The sequence below is a fragment of the Neoarius graeffei genome, chromosome 10, assembly GCF_027579695.1.
Source record: "Neoarius graeffei isolate fNeoGra1 chromosome 10, fNeoGra1.pri, whole genome shotgun sequence".
In the NCBI taxonomy this organism is placed as follows: domain Eukaryota; kingdom Metazoa; phylum Chordata; class Actinopteri; order Siluriformes; family Ariidae; genus Neoarius; species Neoarius graeffei.
Window position 1 is genome coordinate 24592909 of NC_083578.1, and position 27688 is coordinate 24620596.

The 27688-nt window shown below is 38.8% G+C and overlaps 1 protein-coding gene across 2 annotated transcripts in view; it reads right to left on the bottom strand.

The window, feature by feature from the left end:
* Positions 1–27461, bottom strand: part of fgd (faciogenital dysplasia) — a 121623-nt gene extending 94162 nt beyond the window's left edge. For both annotated transcript variants that reach the window (XM_060931600.1, XM_060931599.1), the window contains exon 1: positions 27205–27461. In XM_060931600.1, the coding sequence (XP_060787583.1) occupies positions 27205–27253 (49 nt within the window). In that variant the 5' untranslated portion in view covers positions 27254–27461. The remainder of the gene's footprint in view (positions 1–27204) is intronic.
* Positions 27462–27688: the final 227 nt, after the last annotated feature.

Sequence of the window (27688 nt, forward strand, 5' to 3'; positions counted from 1 at the left end):
ACAAGGTATTTTATTCAGAATCAGAACCCCAAATTCCCTAGTCGTCCCACGGAAACTCTGGTTGACTCATTATTGGCTCTTGATCCTGAACAAAAGCGACTAATTTCTAGCATTTACAGCCTTATCAATTCTACTATTGACACCCCTGCGTCTGGTCCCAAGGATTCTTAGGAACAAGAGCTTGGAACCACACTGCCTGATGATTATTGGCAACAAGTTTTACGGTTGGTTCACTCCTCTTCAATCTGTGCGAGGCATGGCCTCCTACAGTGTAAAGTTGTACACAAAGCTCACTACACTAATTTGAGGCTATGTAACTGACTCCTGTAATAGGTGCAAACAATCTCCAGCCGACCATTCCCATATGTTTTGGTTCTGTCCCAGGCTTGCCACATTCTGGTCTGAAATCTTCAAAACCCTTAGCACAGCATACAACACTACTATCTCTCCTGAACCTCTCTTGGCTTTGTTTGGTGTCTCCCTGCAGCCTTTTACCTCTAAAGTCGTGCAGACTGTTCTTGCCTTTGCCACTCTGTTGGCCAGGCGACTCATACTCCTCAATTGGAAACACCCTCATCCTCCAGCTCATAGCAGGTGGGTGAAAGAGGTGTTACTGTCCATTAGACTTGAAAAGCTTAGATTGTCCCTCAATGGCTCCTTAAACTCATTTGAAACCACTTGGAGACCTCTCTTAAATTATATTGAATCTTTGACATCTCTGCCTGACTGTGACGATTGAACCCCCCCCTTATTATTATTTTTATTTATTTTCTCTTTTTTCATTGTTATTTTTAAACATTTTTATTTCGTTTACTTATTTCATTATTTTCCTTATTTATGTATTTGTTGTATATATTCTGTATTGTTTACATGTTGACACTGGATTTACATTGAGAACTGTTCTCTTCTGGGTGAGGTGGGATTGCGGGAGGGATAAAAAGAATGGGAAAAAATGATAGACTGGAAGTTCTCTCTGTCACATTGCACTGTCATTTTGTTGCCTGTCAAATTGCTTCCAATAAAGAAAGTTAATTTTTAAAAAAAAAATTTTGTTGGTATAATTCAGAATTCATTGTTCCGTCAATGATGGTAAGCCATCCTGGCCCAGATGCAGCAAAACAGGCCCAACCCATAATACTACCACCACTGTGTTTCACAGATGGGATAAGGTACTTATGCTGGAATGCAGCGTTTTCCTTTCTCCAAACATAACACTTCTAATTTAAACCAAAAGGTTCTATTTTGGTCTCATCCATCCACAAAACATTTTTTTCCAATAGCCTTCTGGCTTGTCCACATGATCTTTAGCAAACTGCAGACGAGCAGCAATGTTCTTTTTGGAGAGCAGTGGCTTTCTCCTTGCAACCCTGCCATGCACACAATTGTTGTTCAGTATTCTCCTGATGGTGGACTCATGAACATTAACCAATGTGAGAAAGGCCTTCAGTTGCTTAGGAGTTACCCTGGGGTCCTTTGTGACCTCGCCGACTATTACGCGCCTTGCTCTTGGAGTGATCTTTGTTGGTCGACCACTCCTGGGAAGGACAACAATGGTCTTCAATTTCCTTCATTTGTACACAGTCTGTCTGACTGTTGATTGGTGGAGTCCAAACTCTTTAGAGATGGTTTTGTAACCTTTTCCAGCCTGATGAGCATCAACAACGCTTTTTCTGAGCTCCTCAGAAATCTCCTTTGTTCGTGCCATGATACACTTCCACAAAGATGTGTTGTGAAGATCAGACTTTGATAGATCCCTGTTCTTTAAATAAAACAGGGTGCCCACTCACACCTGATTGTCATCCCATTGATTGAAAACACCTGACTCTACTTTCACCTTCAAATTAACTGCTAATCCTAGAGGTTCATATACTTTTGCCACTCACAGATATGTAATATTGGATCATTTTCCTCAATAAATAAATGACCAAGTACAATATTTTTGTCTCATTTGTTTACCTGGGTTCTCTTTATCTACTTTTAAGACTTGTGTGAAAATCTGATGATGTTTTAGGTCATATTTATGCAGAAATATAGAAAATTCAAAAGGGTTCACAAACACCACTGTACTAACCTTGATTCACATTTTGCTACAATTTTGGACACAGCTAATTCAACGTTGTTTGTTTTTTTTAATTAATCATGTAATGTAATGTAATGATGGTCTGTCATTTTTCTTTACATGATATGGATTGCTACAGTTGTCGAATATTTACTGTATTATTTACCATTTCCTGTTTGATGATCTCACATTATGAAGGCAAAAAAAATTGCACTAATTAACTTCTTGAAACTGCCCATGATCAATAACTTTCCTTAGACCATAAAAAAGCAATGGCTCAAATAAATACTTTTCACAGGGCCTGTACAGTACATTAGAAATAGGCATTTTAGTGTTTACAGAAAGTTGAGAGAGAAAGAAGGGGAGGGGGACTGTACTCCATAAAAATGAGCAGGGAGAGAATACAGATGGATGGATAAATAGATGAAAATAAAGAAAACTAAAGCAAAGCTAGCTCACACACATGAAACAAAATACCTGAGAATGCAGTGTGTGTGTGTGCGCGCGCGTGCGTGTGTTAGTTATACACTCATGTTCGACTTCTTGGCCCAAATAATTACTGCCAAACCAGCTGTGGTCAAGTAGAGCTTAAGGCCAGGAGAACACGGTGGAGTTTAAACAGTTGTTCTGTAACCAGGCTGGAAACAGTTCACCCCCACAGCACTGCTTCAAAGCTAAATGAACATGATCCAAGATCTGCCCCTCACAGCCTGCTGAATCACGCTCTCTACTCCATGGAACAATGATCATACAGCAGTATGAAAAGCGAAATGCAAAAAAACACACTAAGTACTTAGCAAAGGTATTAAGGCCCCTATACTTTGTGTATATTCATTTCATGCCAACTGCATTAGAATTCAAAAATAAATAAATTAATTCAGTGTGTGTGTGTGTGTGTGTGTGTGTGTGTGTGAGAGAGAGACTTGTTCAATATCATGCTAACTGAATGGAATATATCTGACAGACCACTCAAAGCCAGCCAATATTATTTAATTAAATTACTAGTAATACTGAGAGTGAGAGAATCGTTCTAATTGTATTAGCACCTGCGAATTTCTCCTAATAATGCAGAGAGAAAGCTTGAAAGCATGAATTTAATTTCAAGCTTAATAATAAGATCACATAATGCTAGCCTAAATACATGGAATATACCAAGAAAGAGTCAATGATTTCAAAGTTGGTGACATAAGGAGTAGTTCTTTAACTCTTTCTGGGTAGGAGGTGTGGGGTGGATTAGCCTGGGGCTGCAGTGGGAAGGTGGTGTTTTTAAGATAAAGAGCTAGATGGTTAATGAATAACGTGGCACACTAGAACACTGTTATCCCACAAATATTTATGTGATCTCCCTCTCTGAGCAGTTAGCTGAGGGGGGGGGGGGGGGAGGCTGTGAACAGCACAGAAAGAGGCAAGTGAGCTGGAAAGCTGCAATGTTATTTGTATTGAAAAATGTTTTAAATTACTGATTTAAACTCTTGTAGTTTGAATTTTGCCCCAAACCTGTTTTATTCATTAGGGCTTCTTTAACCAGTCGGTCATATGTTAGCCCTCAGTAAAAAAAAAAAAAAAAAAAAAAAAGTGTATTCTCCTCTTATGAGGTGTATTCAACTCCTGAAGTCAATGTTAAGGGGAAAGGTCACTTTCTGAGGGAGGAGATGTGAACATACAAGTTGAATGTTAATTGCATGAACAAGTTCAATGAGGTTGCTGATCACAAATCAATTTGCAAAAGCAGAAACACTTCACCGACATTTCATCTGACAAGTACACTGAAGTCTATTATTTAGTAAGGTTGTTCTTTATCATATGATAAAATAATAAATTTGTGTCTGTGATATGAATAGGCCACTTGTGTTCTTAAGAAATTAGCTGCTCCGTGTCTTTCTCTTGGTTTCTCTCCAGTCACACTCGCATACACATAAACTGTCTCTCTGACAAAAAGTCCAGTCGACAGCAGCACTGGAGAGAACTTCTGTTCCTTCCGTCTACTCAGCGAGGGGAAAAAACATGATTCTTCCAAAAAAGGACACACACACACACACACACACACACAGGTCAGGGGCCAACTCAAAAAGCAATGGTACTGAACTGTTGAGTCTCCTCACACTGCCTGAACTCATATGACACAGAAAGAATGAACACAATTCTACAGTGACAGAAAAAAAAGCAACAACAATTAATTAAAAAAAAAAAAAAAAAAGAGAGCGAGAGAGAGACACTCATTCTTAAGGTCAAGAGAAAGGGGTTAGTAGGCTGGTGGAGAGATGGAGTGTGTGTGTGGTGTGTGTAGGAAAAAGAGAACGCAAGTCTGAGTGTGTATGGGACGGAGATACAGGGCAACAAATAGAAAGAAAGTGATGCATTTATCCTCTGTTCACTGTATGACACACTGCATCATATTCTCTACATCCATTATTCTTCCATTTTTCCATGTCTCTCATTTCTAAAAAGGAGAGCAAGTGTTTATAGTACAGTAACACTTAATATAAACACTCCACCAGACAGTGCGCACAGGCAGGCATGCGCACACAGGTAAATTACTTTTGTCAGTCCATGAAGTTAAGGTCTGTTGAAACTGGATTTCATTTCCTTTTCTCTGAAGTCTGAGTTCAGTTTTGCCGACACGCACACAGACACCAAAGCAAGTTCTATATCAAGGGACCGCTCTTTTTTCCTGTTCCCCCCCCCCCCTTCTCTTCTGTTAACTGTTCACTATGAGAGTGATTTTCTTACAATAAAACATCAGGTCTTTTGGGGTGTTCCTGATATGCCAATATTGGTACCTACTAAAAGTAGTCCAAAGGAGGACAACCAGTGAACCCATGACAAGGTTATGGGCACCAAACTCATTGGCATGTGTGGGGAGTGAAGACTAGCTTGTCTGGTCCAATCTCACAGAAGAGCTACTGTAGCACAAATTGCTGAAGAAGTTAATGATAGATATGATAGAAAGGTGTCAGAACACACAGTACATCACAGCTTGCTGTGTAGCTGCAGACCAGTTAGAGTGCCCATGCTGACCCCTGTCCGCCACTGAAAGCATCTGCAATGGGCACATGAGCATCAGAACCAGACCAGGGAGCGATGGAAGAAGGTGGCCTAGTTTGATGAATCACATTTTCTTTTATATCATATAGACAGCTGGGTGCTTGAGTATTGCTTACTTGGGGAAGAGATGGCATCAGGACGCACTATAGGAAGAAAGCAAGATGGCCGAGGCAGCGTGATGATCTGGGTAATGTTCTGTTTGGAAACCCTGGGTCCTGGCATTCATGAGGAATTTATTCCAACACGTACCACCTACCTAAATACTGTTGCAGAACAAGTATAACTCTTCATGGCAATGGTATTCCCTAATGGCAGTGACATCTTTCAGCAGCATAATGTACCCTGCTACATAGCAATACTTGTTCAGGAATGGTTTGAGAAACAAAGAGTTCAACAAGTTGAGTTGGCCTCCAAATTCCCAAGATTTCAAGCTGATCAAGCATCTGTGGGATGTGCTGGATAAACAAGTCTGATCCATGGAGGCCCCACGTCACAACTTGCAGGACTTAAAGGAGCTGCTGCTAATGTCTTGGTGCCAGATACCACAACATACCTTCAGAGGTATGGTGGAGTTCATACCTCCCCTCGGTAAGAGCTGTTTTGATGGCACAAGGGGAAGGCCTACACGATATTATGCAGGTGGTTTTAAAGTCATGGCTGATCGGTGTAGGAAGAGAAAAAAAAAAAGTTTTCAAATGGGAAACTTCCTATTTGATGAATTACTCATACGACATAGGTAGCACAGGGGACTGCATTTAGACTACAAGGGAAAAACAGCCACCCTTAAAAAGGCATAATGTGAAGAAACACTGTCAGCATCACTCGTGGTGAAATTCAATATTTTAGCAATATATATAGGGCAGCACGGTGGTGTAGTGGTTAGCGCTGTTGCCTCACAGCAAGAAGGTCCTGGGTTCGAGCCCCGGGGCCGGCGAGGGCCTTTCTGTGTGGAGTTTGCATGTTCTCCCCGTGTCCACATGGGTTTCCTCCGGGTGCCCCGGTTTCCCCCACAGTCCAAAGACGTGCAGGTTAGGTTAACTGGTGACTCTAAATTGACCGTAGGTGTGAATGTGAATGCTTGTCTGTGTCAGCCCTGTGATGACCTGGCGACTTGTCCGGGGTGTACCCTGCCTTTCGCCCGTAGTCAGCTGGGATAGGCTCCAGCTTGCCTGCGACCCTGCAGAAGGATAAAGAGGATATATACACACACACACACACACACAGGTAGTCATCGACTTACAACCTATGCAACTTACGACCGATCGACTTTACGACCGTCTGGTTATGACTGGCAAGTGTTTCCCAGCTGAGCTAGCTGAGCGTACGACAGTTTCCACCCCAGCTCCTGGCAGCGCCCAGCATCCAGCCTCTCGCCGCGTACAACAGTTTCCGCCCCAGCTCCTGGTTTATGAAATGAGCAAATCCTCCCAGTAGCCCGAGCACTGCACCAGCTGATGATGATGTAGACGACCCACAGCCAAGCACCAGTGATGCCAGTGGTCACTAAGTTTTGTATTTTGCTATGTTTTACATTTGTATCTTGGTATGTTTCAAACTAAAATGTTTTCTATTTTTCACACCTGTATTTCGTATTTTTTGTTTTGCACATATTAAACGAATTGTATTGTAGTATGCAGTGTCTGACTTAAACCAAATAATGAGCCAAGGTAATGAAATAAGAAAAATGTTGATAAAATAAGACTAGGATGATTACAATATCATTACACATTACAATATACTTACGTTCATTTAACATAGGCCGACTTATGACCAGATCGGTTTACGACCGGTCAGTCGTAACCAAACGCAGTCGTAAGTCGACGACTACCTGTATATATTATAAAATATCTCCCTGCAATACTGCACCATTTGTTCATTTAATGCTGTTTTTTGGTAGACAGCACAGCCTGCATGAAAATCTCCACTGAAGCCTCCATTGACACACATTTTCTTTGGAATCCTAGGACAGATTCAAGTACACTGTGTTTAATGGAGAAAAGATTCACGTTCATTGGTTAACAGGCTTGCAACACAGAATTCTGGGTGGAACCCAGACACACAGCTTCACTGGGAGTGAATGAGAGCTTCAGGCATGTGTTTTGCACCACGGGGGGAAAAAAAAAAAATCTCAAAAGGTTTATTAAACACAGTATGCTTTTTGTCAATGCATTTTTGTCCTGCCAGGACACACGGCTTCTCCATATGATTATGATTAGAAGTCCTATCAAAAGGAGCTGAACCTCATAACCAACTGCAAATCTTTGAAACAGTAATGAACATAACAGGCATGTAAGTATTGCAATATGCATTATAAATATAAGTAAGTTGTAAGTACAAAGTTATGTTTGATTATTTGCATTATGGGCAGCACAATGGTGCAGTGGTTAGCACTGTTGCCTCACAGCAAGCACGTTCTAGTTTCAAACCTGCCAGTCAACTGGGGATTTTCTGTGTCAAGTTTGCATGTTCTTCTCGTACCTGCACGGGTTTCCTTTGGGTGCTCTGGTTTCCTCCCATACAGTGCCTTGAAAAAGTATTCATACCCCTTGAACTTTTTCACATTTTTCCACCTTACAACCACAAACTTAAAAGTTTTTTATTGAGATTTTATATGATGGACCAACAGAGTAGCACATAATTGTGAAGTGAAACGAAAAATGATAAATGGTCTTCAAAATTTTAAACAAATAAAAATCTGAAAAATGTGGTGTGCATTAGTATTCAGCCCCCTGTCCTCTGATACCTCTAAATACAATCCAGTGCAATCAATTGCCTTCAGAAGTCATCTAATTAGTTAACAGAGTCCTACTGTGTGTAATTTACTCTCAGCATAAATACAGTTGTTCTGTGAAAGCCTCAGTGGTTTGTTAGAGAACACTGAAGAACAAACGGCATCATGAAGACCAAAGAACTCACCAGACAGGTCAGGGATAAAGTTCTGGAGAAGTTTAAAGCAGGGTTAGGTTATAAAAAAAATATCCCAAGTTCTGAACATCTCAAGAAGCACTGTTCAATCATTCAAAAATGGAAAAAGTATGGCACTGCAAACCTATCAAGACATGGCCGTCCACCTAAACTGACAGAGCGAGCAAGGAGAGCACTGGTCAGAGAAGCAGCCAAGAGGCCCATGATCACTCTGGAGGAGCTGCAGAAATCCACAGCTCAGGTGGGAGAATCTGTGCACAGGACAACTATAAGTCGTACACTCCACAAATCTGGCCTTTTTGGAAGAGCGTCAAGAAGAAAGCCATTGTTGAAAGACAGACATAAGAAGTCCCGTTTGCAGTTTGCCAGAAGCCATGTAGGGGACATGGCAAACATGTGGAAGAAGGTGCTTTGGTCAGATGAGACCAAAGTTGAACTTTTTCACCTAAATGCAAAGCGCTATGTGTGGCGGAAAACACCATCACCCTGCACACTAGGGTTATGACTGTGAAAGTGTTTTCAAAATTTCTACTATTTTTATTGGGTCATGCAAAAACCTCCCGCACCCAACATCACCTCACTTTTGATAAATACATGTATATTAAGTCATGATTATAAAATAAATTCTTTGAAAGATGTGTAAAGTACTTTTTATATAACAATAAATTCCTTAACAATTGTTGTAATTGTAATTGTTGGTTTAAATGAGAAGCATTATGTTTGGAGAAAGGAAAATGCTGCATTCCAGCATAAGAACCTTATCCCATCTGTGAAACATGGTGGTGGTAGTATCATGGTTTGGGCCTGTTTTGCTGCATCTGGGCCAGGATGACTTGCCATTATTGATGGAACAATGAATTCTGAATTATACCAGCAAATTCTAAAGGAAAACGTCAAGACATCTGTCCATGAACTGAATCTCAAGAGAAGGTGGGTCATGCAGCAAGACAACGACCCTAAGTACACAAGTCTTTCTACCAAAGAATGGTTAAAAAAGAATAAAGTTAATGTTTTGGAACGGCCAAGTCCTGACCTTAATCCAATCGAAATGCCATGGAAGGACCTGAAGCAAGCAGTTCATGTGAGGAAACCCACCAACATCCCAGAGTTGAAGCTGTTCTGTATGGAGGAATGGGCTAAAATTCCTCCAAGCCGGTGTGCAGGACTGATCAACAGTTACCGCAAACGTTTAGTTGCAGTTATTGCTGCACAAGGGGGTCACACCAGATACTGAAAGCAAAGGTTCACATACTTTTGCCACTCACAGATACGTAATATTGGATCATTTTCCTCAATAAATAAATGACCAAGTATAATATTTTTGTCTCATTTGTTTAACTGGGTTCTCTTTATCTACTTTTAGGACTTGTGTGAAAATCTGATGATGTTTTAGGTCATATTTATGCAGAAATATAGATAAATCCTAAAGGGTTCACAAACTTTCAAGCACCGCTGTACACTTCAATAACAGACACGTGTGCTTCCCCCATTTTAAAAACCCCAGTTGCCACTGATAGTTACGGAAGCATAAAAAATTTGCATGTCAATGTCATATCAGAAAACAGAAGCAAACATTCTAGACATGCTGAATTATTTGTTTAAAAATATATTCTAAACAAACGAAAAACAAAAAATCTAAATAGATATTTTGTTCAATTTCATACAATTTTCAAATAGTGATTCACAAATTTACCCAGGCCTTCGATAAATCAGTTACAAAATTGTGCGAGTGCCCTTGAACAAAGCTTATCAGTACAAAAAAAAAAAAAAGATTCTCATACCACTGCTGCTGTGTTGCTGTGAGCAGAATGACAGAATAGGAGACAAGAAAAGAAAAGAAAAAAAAGAGAGAGAAAAATCCCCCCCACACACACACACAGCTCTGTTCTTTTGGCAGCTTAGCACTCTGGTCATTCATCCCTGCCTCAATTCCAAATGATCAGTTCCTGCTTGTATGTACACTCGTACTGTTAATGAAGAACCATTATTACCCATGGGAATTACACACCCTGTTACAAGTCAACAAGCTGGGATTTACAGTCCCACACAATCTGAAATGAGATGTTCAGAAAGCACATAGTGATGTGATGGTCAGATGTCCGCGAACATTTACCATATAGTGTACTTAGACTTTTTTTTTTTAAATAATCCTCTTTGTTTAAAAAATGCAGTAAAGAAGTATCAAGGACAAGGGCACAGTAATTGGTTTGTTTATTTAATAACTAAAAGGATTAGGTCAAGTAAAATTTTGTACAATTCTAACAAGGCTCTAAAGTAGAGGTCTGCGCGGGACAGAATTTTCAGTCCCACTCCCGCATTGTGCAGTCCCGCTCCCGCCCGCTCCCGCAAAGAATTATGATTTTCAGTCCCGCTCCCACCCGCCATATTTTGTCCCGCTCCCGCCCGCAAATCCCGCATGATGCAGACGTTTGCGTTATTTCTCACGAAAGTTCTTGTCATTAGCTTGGGGAATTAAACATGCCGAGCTTAGCTGAGCTCTCCACTGACCAATCATTCATTTATTGTAAGTTTATTGTTTAGACTCTGACATTCTGCTGACACATTCCAAGTTAAGCGCTGCATGCGCTCATGATTGACAGCTCTCGCTTTGATTGACAGCTCTCGCTTTGCGCACTCGCACTCCCACTTCCGAGTCTGTGGCGTTATGATTCCAACCACAATTTCATTCTCCTCGCATATGAAGTGCTGCGCAACCACAACCAGCTCCTCAGATTATACACTGTCTATTTCTAGCTTTAAATTGAACAAATCTGTGCGATACACAGTCCTTTTTAATACTAGTTAATACTTTTTAATACTTTTTTAAATACTTTTTAATACTTAGGACTAATACTCGACTTTTTAACGGTAAATGTACCTCTTTTTAAAGCAGCACTTACTTCTGAAGCACTGTGAGCTTCACTAGAGGAGCTCTGCTCTTCTGCCAAGATCGGAGATCTCAAACACGGAGGAATTGGAAGCGTACGTGAGATTAGTCCACATCCGCAAATTTAGGCATCTTAAAATGTTTTTATTAATGCCAAATAAAATATCCAGCACAAATTATACATGATAGACATAAATTAATAATTTATAAATTTTATTTTAAACACATTTTTAGTTAGCGGGACTGCAGCTCATCACCTCTCCCGCCCTCGCCCGCAATGTGCACTCCCCCTCCCGCCCGCGCCCGCAATGAGCTTTCAAAATTTGTCCCGCACCGCACTGCTTTGCGGCGGGTCCCACAGGACTCCCGCGGGAGTGCAGGGCTCTACTCTAAAGTACCTGAATCGGCCCAAAATACGGTGGTAAAGCTTTATCATAATTATAGGCTCGTTTCTAAAAGTAAATGCTTTTAGTGAACCTGATGTACTGGGGTTCAAATTCAGTTTCAAAAAGAACAAACTTCTTGTATTGTAATGAAGCCAATGCAGCATGTTTCAAGTTAATTGTAAATCTTCTAAACCTGAAGTAGTGTGGTTTGGCCTGTTTTCCTGTGGACGTGCTTTAAACTAGGCTAATTATTTTTGGTTTCTTGTTAAATTATAGAAGAAGTGTTGTTTATGCCAAACAGACTGTGGTATTGTTTAAATATTTTACCTCACCGTCAGAAATAGGGGTATAGTAGGAGTCCATTTCTGTCCCCCAAGGTACAGTGTACACTAATGTACCCCTAGTGCTCATTATTGGACTTCAAGGTAACCATATGTACCTTTTTAGGGTCACAAAAGTACGTATATGTTCCCAATCAGTATATAAAATGGTACTAATAAGTACTTTAGAGGGTACTGCCCCAGTGCCAAGCTGTTGTACCCCTGCTTTGTTTTCTGAGAGTGCAGAGTGAGTATGTGAACTGGACAAAGTATTCTGAAATACAGGACCAGTCAAAAGTTTGGACACACCTTGGGGTGTCGTGGCTCAGGTGGATAAGGCACCATACCATAAATCCGGGGACCTGGGTTCGATTCCGACCCGAGGTAATTTCCCGATCCCTCCCCTGCCTCTACACTGTCCTATCCAATAAAAGGTGGAAAAAGCCCCCCAAAAAAATCTTTAAAAAAAAAAAGTTTGGACACACCTAATTCAATGGTTTTCCTTTGTTTATTAATTAAGAGGAACTTAACATGTCTTAAAAATAACAAGGGATTGTCATTTCTCTTTATTTAGTTGAGTGGTTCTTGACAATATGGATTACTACAGTTGTTGAATATGGCCATTTACTGTATTTTTATCATTTGCTATTTAAATAAAATGAGTCAAAGACAAGTTCAATATCATGCTAACTGAATGGAATATATCTGATAGACCATGAAAAAAGCCAGCCAATATTATTATTATTATTATTATTATTATTATTATTCATACACACGCTCTTCATATCAGCATTCTCAAAGGCCAACGCTAGCTTACCTGCAACTAGGTGCTGTTAGCGCAGCAATCCAGCTACCTTCAAGCTGGTGTAGTGTTAGCGAAGGCCAATGAGGGAACCCGCCCAAAGGGATCAATAAAGTTTTATCTAATCTAATCTGTTAGTGCAGTCAAGCCAAATATTATTATTTTCCCTATATAATTTACTTTGTTACTTTTAAACTCAAAATCGACAACTACACACAACAGAGTGACCTGGCAGCCAAAATTCTCTCAAAATCTTTCACTTTTAATGAAGCAAACCTCGTGGCCATGTTTGTTTACAAATTGTCACAGTCACTCGTTAGTGTGGAAGTTTCACATCTCTGACATCTCTTTTCCAGTTTTTCGATGTCCGTTGGTAAGTTTTTCTCTTGTAAATATGCGCGAAAAATATATAATGAAGTTTTGGTAGCCTTTCGAGTGTTCAGCGCATCTTCAGTTTCAGTTTATTTATTTATTTAGTACTTAATCCTAGCAGTAGCACTGGATGAGCCTCATCATCTTTCTTTCCCGGCCGACAAAGAAACGATTCTGCGCATGCACAGCAGAAAGGTTGTCAGTGGATATTCGCATGAGCTCTGATATGCGACATCGTGTTGTCTTGACAACATGCAATATTGTAACAATATTGCATGCTCATTCTCCATTGGGGAGAGTGGCGTAATACATGTAGGATAAGCGATAATATTGCATGCCATCAATAAACCCACTAGAAGGGAAAAGAATACATGTTTTTATTCCATGGAAAAAGTGGCCTGTATGTATAATAAGTACTGTTTGATGATCTCAAATGCATTAAGAAGGCAAGAAAGTCCATTATCTTTTGACAAGGCACACCTGTTAATTGAAAAGCATTCCAGGTGACTACCTCATGAAGCTGGTTAAGATAATGCCAGTAAAGGCTTTGCACCGTCACGTGACCCCATAGGAACGGTAACTACGCCACCATGACAGGGGGTACACTTGTAGTGCTTCATTCAATTAACAGGTTAGTTAGATAGTTGTTATTGATCAGTATGGGAAGGTTTTGCTGCGTTTTTGGATGTGCAAATCGTTTTGAACAAAGCAAAGATATCAGGTTTTTTTTTTTTAATTTACAAAAAGTACTTCACCATCAGGGGGAAAAATAGAAAAATATCTAAACATAGAAGGGAAAACGAGGCGGGGGGACATTCAGTGGGACTGTGTGTCGAATGGAGAGGTCAAAAACCCAATGGTATGCTCACTTCATTTCCACAATGGCAAGAATAAAAAAAAAATTAAAATAAATTATTTCACAACTACAGCAAGGTGTTCATTCTTATACAGTGAAGTGAACATGAGCAACACAGCAGCACGGCACAGCTTAACCTTCACCGAGACTTAAAAAGTGCATTTACATTTGGAGATCCTTCAGAGCGCGTTGTGCGTGCACTTGGGACCCAGTCATTATGGGAAACACCTGATGCTGATTTGAGCACAAGCAGGGTTTTTGTTCCCAAAATTTACAAATATATTATTTAAGAAGACGAAAGAAGAACCTGACCTAGCTAGTTTACTTCAAAGTTTCAACGTCCAATCAGTTTGCTATTACTGTCAGTAATGCTGGTCTGTTTGTGTTAGAAAAATACTGAAATTACCCACAAGACTATCAGAAGAATATAAATGTGACGTAGTTTATCATTTCATCATTCATAATTTTGCCAACACTATCATCATCAGTGCCATGGGCAGCTGTTATCATGCAAGTCATAACACTTTCTGAATACAGATTAAGTCATTGAGAGCAAAGAATGAATACAAAGCCAGCATTCAACTACACTGAGACACGGAGTTCAAAAAAAAGTGTTTTTTTCTGGTAACGTAGTCCTTAAGTCTTCATGATTTTAATTTGAACACTTAACTATGAACCAAGTCTTGTCTTGGACATGAGCCTATGATACTCGGACTGTCATCTGAACTTGAAATTTTTACTGATTTATGCGCACCAATGTAAGGACAGACAGTGAACACATATGAATTGATATCTCAGTATGCCAGTTTGAATAAAAACTCTAAAATCCACCACTGGCCAACTAGCGTCAAAAATATTGCAGTTATGTGATTAAAGGTATATTTAGGGATTTGGTCCAGTTAGCTTAAGCTAGCTGTTTGTTTACTCTCAGAATCAAGCCACCAACACACATTCACACACACACTGCCCAATCCAAGAATTGGAGCTTCCTGAATTTACAGGCAAGTAATGGACAGACATGTAGAGATATCTCTGTATGCTGATTGGTTAAATAGGGGCAGTTTGCATAACTTGTTTCAGTCCTGTTTACAGAGCCTGGGTAGCCTCCCCCAAGCATAAATTTTATTGAAAGCCATCAAAATGTGAGGAAATCGTCTCTAAATCTAATAAGAGATAGAAGTCCCAAATTTAATTGAATAAGGCAAATATTTTGATCATGATTACAATTTGGCCATGCAGCCCTTTGGCCATGTAAATGATTAAATATTCATTACTCAAACAACAGGACTACTGTATACTATAGGCTGCTGCACTTCAAGAAAAACATGAAACAAAAATCAGAACACATTTTCTCTTCAGAAGATGATGTCTCCCTACACAAGATTTTACCCATAAGAATTTTAGTGGATGTGAAAAGTTGCTAAGGTCTATGGAGTCTCGCTAGGGTACTGGTTATTGTGGAAGACTATGCTTTTTTGATTGTATATACAGTACCAGTTAAAAGGTTTGGGCACACTCATTCATAGTAATAAGCAAGTGTGACAAAACTTTTGACTGGCACTGTATGTATTTTAAACCATTTTGTCGTAAACCTGAGGGGTCAATCCATGTGAAATCACCAGAGGCCTCGCCACTGACCATCTCAGATTTGCTTCATGCTTTCTTGAAATATTGTCAGTGTGCCCAATAAATAGTGTACAAAATTTTAGGCTTGTACCTTCATTAGTTTCTGAGATATAGGGGCTTAAAAAGGGGTGTGGCCCCAATTTCACTGTTAAAACGCGTGCTACAGAAAACGGACCAAACTTCCATAAGTCATTACTTTTAAACTATTCATGCAGGATACATGAACTTTTCAAGGATTGTTCTTCAATGTCAGACGCCTTTAAATACTAAAATAGAAAGTTCACAGTTCAATATTTGCCAAGTTATGGCTTGCTGAAAATCATTTAAAAAAAAAAAAAAAAAAGTGTTTTGGAGCAACTTTGACGCCCCATATCTCCACATTAAAGCACACCAGATCTTTCAAATTTTCTTATTTATTACTCATGTTATAGTACTCTTTAGGCAACTAGGTATGTGTTCAAAAGAAATCAAACTTTCTGATTTATTAGGCTTTTAAAATAAAAAAAAAAAAATTTGCGCCTATAATTCAAATGCATATTACAAATGTATGACAAGGTCTACCATAAAAACAATTATACCACTGGAAAGAGCTTGTTTTGATTAGCAAATGCACAAAATATGAAGTTGGTACCCTAAACCAAACTATAAATATTAAGGTATCAAGTACGGCATGCTTTATGATAGACGGAAATGCTGTTTTAAGGCATATAATCTACTAGCAGACAAACTAGCAAAACAGCATTTCACTGCCAAACACCAGAGTGGATATTTGAAGAATTTGAAGGAAAAAAAAAAAAAAAATCGGTCAGCGGATGAATGTATTGTGCTTTTGGATTTTGCCGAAAACTATTCATTCTGCGTACAGGATTCTGCCCAGGGATACCACTGGGACAACAGCCAATGCACTCTTCATCCATTTGCAGTGTACATTAGAGCAAAGAATGAAGATGGTACAAAAGTAACGAAATGCATCTCTATTTGCATAATAAGTGACTGCCTTAAGCATGACACAGTGGCCGTGCATGCATTCTTAAAAAAGCTTTTACCATATGTATGCCATTTACATCCCCAGCTGAAAAAGGTCATTTACTTCAGTGACGGATCAGCAGCCCAATACAAAAACTATAAAAATTTCACAAATCTAATAAAGCATGCAGATGATTTTGAACTTTTGGCAGAATGGCATTTCTTTGCCACTTCTCATGGTAAATCACCCTATGATGGTATTGGAGGCACTGTAAAGCGGTCAGCAGCTCGAGCTAGCTTACAGGCAGTCACGAGTGTTCACATACTAACCCCATCTGATCTGTTTTTGTGGGCAGAAAAACATATCAAGAACATCCATTTCATCTGGGTTGGTACAGGGGAAGTTATGGAGAGTGAAAAAGCATTGGAGACGAGACTTTCAAGGTCAGCTACTATTCCTGGAAAAGGAGACAACCACTCATTCGTTCCAATCATGTCCAACCAGCTGCAGGTCAGCAGGGTGTCAGGTGGTCCTAGCTTCATTGTGGATATGAGTGGGAATCGGCCACAAGTAATGCATAAAACCCCTGTTAAATCAGCAGTCTCTCTGGCAGATACAATTCCTGGTAAATATGTTGTATGTTTGTATGAAAGACAGTGGTGGATAGGCAACATTCATGCATTATCAGAGGAGGAACAAGATGTACAAGTAACATTTATGCATCCTCATGGTCCCTCTCAGACTGACAGCTGGCCCAGGAGAGAGGATAACTGTTGGGTCCCTCTGGTGCATGTCATGAAAATCATTGATGCCCCACTTGCATCAACTGGCAGGCAGTATAAACTTCCATCTGATGTGGAAAAGCAAATCAGTACACTGTTTAAGCTCTTCAAATAAAGTATTTTTAAGGTTGTTATTTTTCCTACGCTGTAGGTTTGCAATTGTATTGTAATATGCCTTAAAACAGCATTTCCGTCTATCGTAAAGCATGCCGTACTTGATAGCTTAATATTTATAGTTTGGCTTAGGGTACCAACTTCATATTTTGTGCATTTGCTAATCAGAACAAGCTCTTTCCAGTGGTATAATTGTTTTTATGGTAGACCTTGTCATACATTTGTAATATGCATTTGAATTATAGGCGCAAATTTTTTTTTTTAAAGCCTAATAAATCAGAAAGTTTGTTTGATTTCTTTTGAACACATACCTAGTTGCCTAAAGAGTACTATAACATGAGTAATAAATAAGAAAATTTGAAAGATCTGGTGTGCTTTAATGTGGAGATATGGGGCGTCAAAGTTGCTCCAAAGCACTTTATGATTTTCAGCAAGCCATAACTTGGCAAATATTGAACTGTGAACTTTCTATTTTAGTATTTAAAGGCGTCTGACATTGAAGAACAATCCTTGAAAATTTCACGTATCTTGCATGAATAGTTTAAAAGTAATGACTTATGGAAGTTTGGTCCGTTTTCTGTAGCACGCGTTTTAACAGTGAAATTGGGGCCACACCCCTTTTTAAGCCCCTATATCTCAGAAACTAATGAAGGTACAAGCCTAAAATTTTGTACACTATTTATTGGGCACACTGAGATGGTCAGTGGCAAACATTTTTCTAAATCTGGTGATTTGGGGTGGAATTACCCGGAGGCTATCCTGGGAACACTGGGCATGATGCAGTTACTTATCAAATTCACCGATATTTCATGATATCCTTGTCGACACCTACTTTGCTTCTTACTCTTTCGTTTGACAGTCGCCATTTTGTATCCAAACGCGTGTTTGAGAAGTCAAGTGATGTTTCAATAATAGTGATCACTTTCACCAGTGTCCACCATTATCGACACCCTGTGGAATTAAGTGACACAACTCTTATGGATCAATCTTTCTGTAACACTGTTGAAGCAGATGATGTATTTTTAAATAAATAAATAAATAAATAAATGTGCTGTAATTTATAATAATTTTTTTCTGATTCATAACAGAATGGAATGCTTATAATTTGGAATCCTATTGCAATAAATAGAATTAGACCAGAATTAAATTCCAAGCATATAAAAAAATTACATACTTTAAATATTCAGATTTTTCTATTCCATTCAGAATTTTTTTTTTTCAGTTTGTTGTAAAAATCTACCACAAGTAGACGTTTTATATTTTGGTTCAAAGAATGACATGCAACCTTTAACCTGAATTTTCATGTGGTTACAATGTCAATTGCCTGTTGACGTTCATTGATAAACTACAAAACTAGAAATTAATACAAAACAACGACAAATGATTAACAAAATGTGATCTACGAAAATACTTAGAAAGTGGGGAGAAAGTGGAACAAAAAGATTTTTTGACAGATTAAACATGATCAGTTCATTTGTTGACAAACATTCAAATTACTTAATTTACATAAGCACTGACATCAATATATTTATATAAAAAATATTTTTACCAAATGTCTATGTAAAACAAATTTTAAATAAAACTATATTTTGTTAACTTAATACCACATACCGATTTATTTTTTTTTATAAATAATCAACTGGGTGTCGGCGGCACGGTGGTGGAGTGGTTAGCGCGGTCACCTCACAGCAAGAAGGTCCGGGTTCGAGCCCCGTGGCCGGCAAGGGCCTTTCTGTGTGGAGTTTGCATGTTCTCCCCGTGTCCGCGTGGGTTTCCTCTGGGTGCTCTGGTTTCCCCCACAGTCCAAAGACATGCAGGTTAGGTTAACTGGTGACTCTAAATTGACCGTAGGTGTGAATGTGAGTGTGAATGGTTGTCTATGTGTCAGCCCTGTGATGACCTGGCGACTTGTCCAGGGTGTACCCCGCCTTTCGCCCGTAGTCAGCTGGGATAGGCTCCAGCTTGCCTGCGACCCTGTAGAACAGGATAAAGCGGCTAGAGATGATGAGATGAGATGAGAACTGGGTGTCAATACTTGTGGAACAGTGTAACGTGATCTGATATGCTAAGTAATTGAGAATCAACTCGTTTTTTTCCAGTGGAAGTTTGAGTAACTTGTTAAAGGTTGCATGTCAGTGTTTGAACCAAAATATAAAATGTCTACTCATATGTGGTAGATATTTACAACAAACTGCAAAAAAAAAAAAAAATTCTGAATGGAATAGTGTTTTGTGCACTGACACCAATATATTTATATAAAATATATTTTTTACCAAATGTCTTTGTAAAACAAATTTTAAATAAAACTATATTTTGTTAACTTAATACCACATACCGATTTATTTTTTTTATAAATAATCAACTGGGTGTCAATACTTGTGGAACAGTGTAACATGATCTGATACGCCAAGTAATTGAGAATCAACTCGTTTTTTTCCAGTGGAAGTTTGAGTAACTTGTTAAAGGTTGCATGTCAGTCTTTGAACCAAAATATAAAATGTCTACTCATATGTGGTAGATATTTACAACAAACTGCAAAAAAAAAAAAAAATTCTGAATGGAATAGTGTTTTGTGCACTGACACCAATATATTTATTTAAAATATATTTTTTACCAAATGTCTATGTAAAACAAATTTTAAATAAAAACTATATTTTGTTAACTTAATACCACATACTGTTTTTTTTTTTTTTAATAAATAATCAACTGGGTGTCAATACTTGTGGAACGGTGTCACGTGATCTGATACGCTAAGTAATCGAGAATCAACTCATTTTTTTCCAGTGGAAGTTTGAGTAACTGTTCATGCACAATTTATGTATTGAAAGTCTTTTCTACTTTTGCAATGGCCAAAAGATCGTTAAGGTGTCAATAATTGTAGCCACCGCTCTATATGGAAACAAGTGTTTTACTGGGAAATATACCACTCGTATTTTTCATCCGTGCTACATCCGAGACATGGAGATCCAAAACCATAACATAAATCTCTATGTGTCACTTGCAAGGAAATCAATTAATTGTTTTGATAAATTTAGGTACTTTTTGTTTGTGAATGTGTCTGTATAATAAAAAGAACATCACACATTGGCTTGAAGATATGAAGTTTATCTTCTCGTGTTGAGAAACTCACATTTTTCATATGAAATATATCAGGGACCTGAGTGACGTATTTAAATACTATTGGCTGGTTTTGAGCGGTATATCAGATATATTCCTTTCAGCTAGCATGATACTGAACGAGTCGAAGACGAGATCAATATCATGTTTGTTGAATGGAAAATATCTGATATACCACGAAATAAGCCAGCCAATATTATTATTATTAATTATTATTCATACACATTCGATGGAACAATTATAGATTTTACAAAAAGTTAAGAACAGGGGGGTAACTTACCAGTAGTGAATGCTGATTCTAATCGAATGTAATTCAATTTTCTGTCAATCCAATGTACAAAGTTCTAACAATAAAAAATGGTACAAGTCGAAAAACCCTGAACAACCCAACTTCTGTACAAGCCATATCCAGGTTGACAGTTCAAGTTCAAAGTTACTTTTGGTCGTAGTTAATCGTTACATTGCAGTTGTTCAAAACAAAAGGGCTTTGCTGAGTGAAGTCCTCTTGTAAAAGTCCACTTTTCCTCACCTCCAAGTAGAACTTTGACAATATTTCCACTAATGCTCTCTTTTCCAGTTTTTCCATGTCCGTTGGTATGTTTTTCTCTTGTAAATATGCATGAAGAATATCCAGTGAAGTTTTGGTAGCCTTTCGGGTATTCAGCGTGTCTTTCAATTTCAAAATTCTCTCTAAATCTTTCGCTTTTAATGAAGCAGACCTCACGGCCATGTTTGTTTACAAATTGTCACAATTGCTTGCTATCACGGAAGTTTTACATCTCCGACATGTCTCTCTTCCAGTTTTTCGATATCCGTTGGTATGTTTTTCTCTTGTAAATATGCATGAAAGACATATAATGAAGTTTTGGTAGCCTTTCGGGTGTTCAGTGCATCTTTAGTTTCAGTCTTCAGTTTATTTATTTAGTGCTTAATTATAGCATAGCGAATCCTAGCAGTAGCACTGGATTAGCCTCGTCTTCTCTCTTTTCCAGCCGACAAAGAAATGATTGTGCACATGCGTAGCAGAAAAGCCATCATCGGATCTTTGCATGAGCTCTGATGTGTGATATCGTATTGTCTTGACAACGTGTAATATAATAATATTGCGCACCCATTCTCCATTGGGGAGAGTGGTGTAATACATGGAGGATAAGCGATAGGATAACAATATTGCATGCCATCAATAAAACCGCGAGAAGAGAATAGAATACATGTTTTTATTCCATGGAAAAAGTGGCCCGCGTGTATAATAATTTCAGATATTTCACTCCGACGATGTCTCTCCCAGTGTTTTCCCACTGACTAAACCCACTGTCAAAATGGCAAACCGGTTCAAAGTTAAAATTCTTTTGATTAACTTGCATTTTTTTAATACATTTGTGTTCTTATAATATAAAGAACTTTGAGTGGTATATCAGATATATTCCATTCAGCCAGCATGTTACTGAACGATCACTTCACTCACTCATGAATACGATCACCACTTGAAGATAAACTTCAGATTTTCATGTAACTGTGCAATATCCTTGATTTACTGCAACATTTGGAAACTGGAAAACTCATGCTTGGAAATCTAAAATGTTTTGTACTGACTCAGTAATGTAGAAGTCATACAAAAATCTATAATAAAAAAAAGTTTGTACTAAAAATAGGGTGCTGAAGACACTGTACAGTGGGGCAAAAAGTATTTAGTCAGCCACCAATTGTGCAAGTTCTCCCACTTAAAAAGATGAGAGAGGCCTGTAATTTTCATCATACAGTAGGTACACTTCAACTATGAGAGACAGAATGGGGGGAAAGAATCCAGGAAATCACATTGTAGGATTTTTAATGAATTAATTGGTAAATTCCTCGGTAAAATAAGTATTTGGTCACCTACAAACAAGCAAGATTTCTGGCTCTCACAGACCTGTAACAACAACTTTAAGAGGCTCCTCTGTCCTCCACTCGTTACCTGTATTAATGGCACCTGTTTGAACTCGTTCTCAGTATTAAGGTCATTGTCCTGTTGCAGGACCCATCCTCTTTTGAGTTTCAACTTTTGCAGAAAAACCTGAGGCAATCTGTCAAAAATATCTTGATATACTTGAGAATTCATTTTCCCATTGATTATAGCCAGTTGTCCAGGCCCAGAGGCACCAAAGCACCCCCACACCATGATGCTACCGCCGCCATACTTGACGGTGGGGATGAGGTTTTGCTGATGGTGTGCTGTACCGACTTTCCTCCACACATGATGTGGTGTGTTCCCCCCAAACAATTCAACTTTGGTTTCATCAGACCACAATATGTTTTTCCAGTGGCGCTGAGGAGCATCCAAATGCTTTTTCGCGAACTCCAAACGAGCAGAAATGTTCTTTCTGGACAGCAATGGCTTCCTCCGTGGCCTTCTCCCATGAATCCCATTCTTGTTCAGTGTCTTTCTTATAGTAGATGTGTCCACAGAGATGTCTGCATGTTTCAGTGATTTCCTCAAGTCTTCAGCGGACACTCTTGGATTCTTTTTTACCTCATTTATGATGACTTGCAGTGCCTTTGGAGTGATCGTCACAGGGCGGCCACTCCTTGGCAGAGTAACAACCGTTCCAAATTGTCTCCATTTATACACAATTTTTCTAATTGTAGACACATGAACACCAAGGGTCTTAGAGATGGTTTTGTAACCCTTTTTAGCTTTATACAAATCAATTATTTTGTGTCTTAAGCAGGGCTTTGAACCAGAATTTTTTTCCTATTGGTTCGTTCCGAACAGAAACGGAATTTTAACGTTTCTGGTTTTGGGTTCCACCATTAAATAGACGTTCCCGAACCAGTTAGAACAAAAAAATTTCGTTCCCGGAACAGTTAATTACGTTCCCTGTCAGCTGTTTAACAAATGGCTATAAAATTATGTCTCTGTCTCATCCAGCTTAAGCCAAATGTAGGCTAATTCTATTATAACCTTCATTAAATAAGACAAGAAATAATTCAAAACAATTATTATTTCAAATGTTGGCGATTTGGATTCTCAGTATGTCTTCCCATCTACACAAACAGAAAAAGTGCCAAAAAGGAAAGATAATTCGTTTAGTGTGTTACCAAAGGCTAGTCAGGCCCTATAGAGGGCTACCGCATGACGTCACCGTGCCGCGAGATTTTGTTAGGCGCCATATTGGAAGACCAAGTACACATCTATGCAAGTACATACATACATAAAACAAACTACACCTGAAATGTAGCCAGGGCCGGTTCTGCCCTAATCTGGACCCGGGTGCAACATCACGCAACCCCCTCCCAAAAAAAAAAAAAAAAGTCTAAATCAGGACAACCATCACATAACTATAAACATTTTATATAAACTATTTTAACTAAATGGGCTATAATAAATAAGCCTGCAGGCAGCCACGGCGGGCTGCCTCAGAAAAGTAACCATTCAATGACACAACTGAAAGCCTGCAGCCACAGCGGGCTGCCTTAAAAAGTAACCATTTGTCCTACCTTAAAACTCGTTTTGCATTTTCTGCCTCCTTTTTTGTATTTTCGACCCTCCGTTTGTTTTCTTTCCTTTTCTGAAAACCCGATTTATGTCCAGACATTTTGTTCTGCTACCAACGAACTAACTCGTCAGGTCTCGTCTCTCGAGCCCGCGATGATTCCCGTGGGAAGGGCAACAATTGATACATTTTTACAAACAGCCAATAGGGAGGTTGCAACGTTCAGGCTCTTCTTTGCTCAGACACTCAGTAATGCACTTACTCACTTATTATCACGTGGAAACGTGATAGTAGTCCACCTTCCCGCTCTCTCCATTCAGTCAGCGAACGTCACATAGGAAGTGAACCCCAGCGGGTCATAGAAACTTGCGCAGGAGAAGAATGACTTTTTTATTTGTAGGCTACGGAAACTTTGAGGAACGAAATAAAAACCGGTATTAACCGGTTACCATTATTTTTAATAAGCGTTTCTGTTCTGGAACATAAAAAATAAAGTTTCTGGTTTCGTTTCTGTTCCATGTGAAATAGAAAAAGTTCCCGGTTTTCGTTTTCGTTCCTTGAACCGGTTCAAAGCCCTGGTCTTAAGTCTTCAGACAGCTCCTTTGAGCGAGGCATGATGCACAGAACATGCCTCTCATCAAAACACACCTTTTAACTGGTTTTCCAGTGGGGTGGGTAGCTTACGACACACCTCAGTGATTGGACATCAGGTTGGCTCACACCTGAGTCAAATTGTTTAATCATCTAATTAGCTCTTGGATGAGCCTTCACCAAGGGTGTACTTACTTATGCCTCCCTATCCTGTCAATATTTCCATCTTATGGCCAATAAAAATATGATAACATGTAATTGTTTGAGTGGTTTTAGTTCAAGCAGACACTGTTTGTTCATTCTTAAGATTGCTAGAGAGTTCAGGCGATGTTTTATGACCAATTTAGGCAGAAATGTAAAAAATTCCAAAGGGTGTACAAACATTTTCCTCCGACTGCATGTGCAAAGGTTTTTTAAATGTTCCCACACTGTACTCCTGACAGGAGCATAATGGGGGGGGGGGGGGGGGGGGGGGTTCTTTTTTTCCTTATCTCTCCTCATGTTTTGTTTCCTTTTTATCTTTATCCCTGTCTTCCTGTCAACCCTATGTCAATTGTATGTTGTATATGTACGGACAGGTTGACGGCTAATTTCACTGGTACATGTGACTAGTGACAATAAAGGGCATCATCATCATCATCAAAATAAAATGAAGAAAGAAATAATACAGATAAAACTAAATCTTTGATGTGAATACTCTTCAGAATTTGCCAAAAATTCTGCAAATTTGTGGAAAAATGGCAGCTTGATCTGGGACATGATAAATGGTTGACTACATCGCATTCCCTTAAAAAGGTTGTAGTCCACTGAAAAGTCTACAGTTATCACCAATTGTATTTTAAGTTGTAACTTTATACACCTAAGGATTGGTGCGCTCACAGAATCATAACCGTAATAAAACATCATGCAAAATATTTGATCACCGTTGTAACTCCATTTTCCGCATACCCAAAACCAATACGATCATGTGTTTTGATCTAAACGGAAAGCCTCAGGGTCAAGGTCACTACCTCACCAAAAGTAGTAACTTAAAATCACTACGCCATATAAAAATTTAGTTATAAATCTGCGATTTTGTTTTTTAAAATGAAAGCTGAAAGTTAGGTCTAGAATATGTTACGATGGTAGCTGGTCTTGTATGAATTTCTGAGCTATAAAATGAGTTGTGGTCTATTTTTCATCATAGCGTGTTATTTGTGTGCGGGGAAGGACACACATTAACAATTTGCATGTGTAGAATGGAATTTTCCACTCCAACAGTTAGAAGTTGATTGTGCTTCCATTTGCGGTCTTTCTGTTACGCGGGTGATCTGTTCGGACGTTATCACTGAAAAGGTGAGCTTTGACAGTTTTATTTTGTTTTAGTCTTGCAGTATAAGGCAAGAGAATGTTTTTCTTTTTCATCTTACTTTCATATTTTGTAGTGTTTGTGTATTTTTGGCCAATATTTTGCAACCATGGTCAATTTAGATCGAACTTTTGACAGAATCTATGGCCAGTCATTTCGCCCCGCCCCGCTCCATCCGGTGCGGTAGTGATGTCCCGTTGCTCGTGCGCCGCAGCAGAGACCCACGCGACCTTCATCCGGTACAGTCACCGTTCTTTTACCACCGCCATTTTTCTCATCTTTCCGGTGCGTTCTTGATTTTTCCATTGTGTCCTATTTCGCCATATCAAATACCCAAAATGTATCATATTATTCATATTTAAGTGAATAATCAATTCAGTCATCATAACTTGGCATTTTTAACCCAAGCACTCAAAAAGAGGAAATGTATTCAATATTTTCACTCATCTGTGAAGGAGGGGCTTTAATGCTTCATGATGTAGTTATTTTATTTGTAAATCAATTTGAATTGTAATCAAAAAAAATTTCCACAGTGGAGGCCAGATAAAGCAAGATGCTATCTTTATTCTTATTAAACATGACAAAAGAAACACTGAGTGTTAGGTAAATGCAAAAGAAAAAAAAAGGAAAAATTAGAAAATTTATTTTTTGACCATCATGTCCCAAATGAGAGACCAGTTTCTGAGACGGACCCATATACATACGGTATTTTCTATTGATGAATCATAACTAGTTTGACCAAGGATGATTAACAAAGTAGAAGAAAGTGTCTTATTTCTTCAAAATGTTGTATTTAAAGCATTTAGGTCATCCATTCAGGATTTCAACAGACCAGGCTTAAGTAGCAGCTTTGACTTGAACTTCACTTTGGAGATGAAGGTGCAATGACTTTAGACTCCAATTCAACTTGAGAACTGTTCGAATTATTTGCCATCCAGCTTGGATTTGAGGGAAAGGAACTGACTGCAAGACCATTTGTGAGGACAATACTGTGCATTCTCAGCAGCAGTTTGCACAGTTCAAGCTTTCAGAAGAATTTTAGCCTATGGTCCAGTTTTATGCTAAACTGGTTGTGAAAGAACACCACAGCAACCACACACTTCTCTACTGGCCTTGTCTCTTCTCAACTTCTCTTTTATTAACGGCAAAACGCTCATTTGTAACAACATAGAGACTAAAATTATACAAATGGACACGAGACAAAAGTTTTTCATGAAACAAAAGCTGTCCGAGAGCTACAGAAGAGAGCTAATTTAACAAACCCACATAGCCTGCATTGACTAATGAATAAGCGCCTTTCCCCGGCGACACCATTCACTCCAACAACCACACAAAACATGATCTTCACTACAAAAGTTTTAGTGCATTATTAGCCTAGCCTAGCTTAGTTTAGCAGCGTAAATTTAATTTAAATCGCAGAAAGATGACCACGAGCTGACTGACTGACTGCATACATCAAAGACATGTAAAGGCAGGCTGTAATGCGCACGTGCAGAAATGTTGCTAAATTCCGTAAACAAACAAAAACACTCACCGGCTGTTGAGATTTCCTGCATCTTTCCAACCAAACTCAATTGTATCATGAAACAGTAGTCTATGTATTACACGTCTCCCACCTCTATTTCAGTCTGGGTCGAATTAACGCCAAACTTTCCTGTTTACTTTCTCCATTTGCTACACACACTGGGCCCGATAGACTGGAGCACAAAACCTGCTTCCAGAGTTTAGCCTCTTTTTCCCTTCTTTAATTTGTGCATTGATCCGTTCACTCTTTCCCCCAGCTCCGTCCGGTTTCCTGTAGAGGGATTTCTTCTCTCACTGTATCCCTCCCACTTCTGTCTGCCTGTCTCTCTCTCTCTGACTGAATCACTGTATTGCTGATTAATATCTGCAGAACCCTAAAGTGTGTGACATTTTACAATAAATAAATAAATATTGATTATATATATATATATATATATATATATATATATATATATATATATATATATATATATATATACTGGGTGCGATTTGCT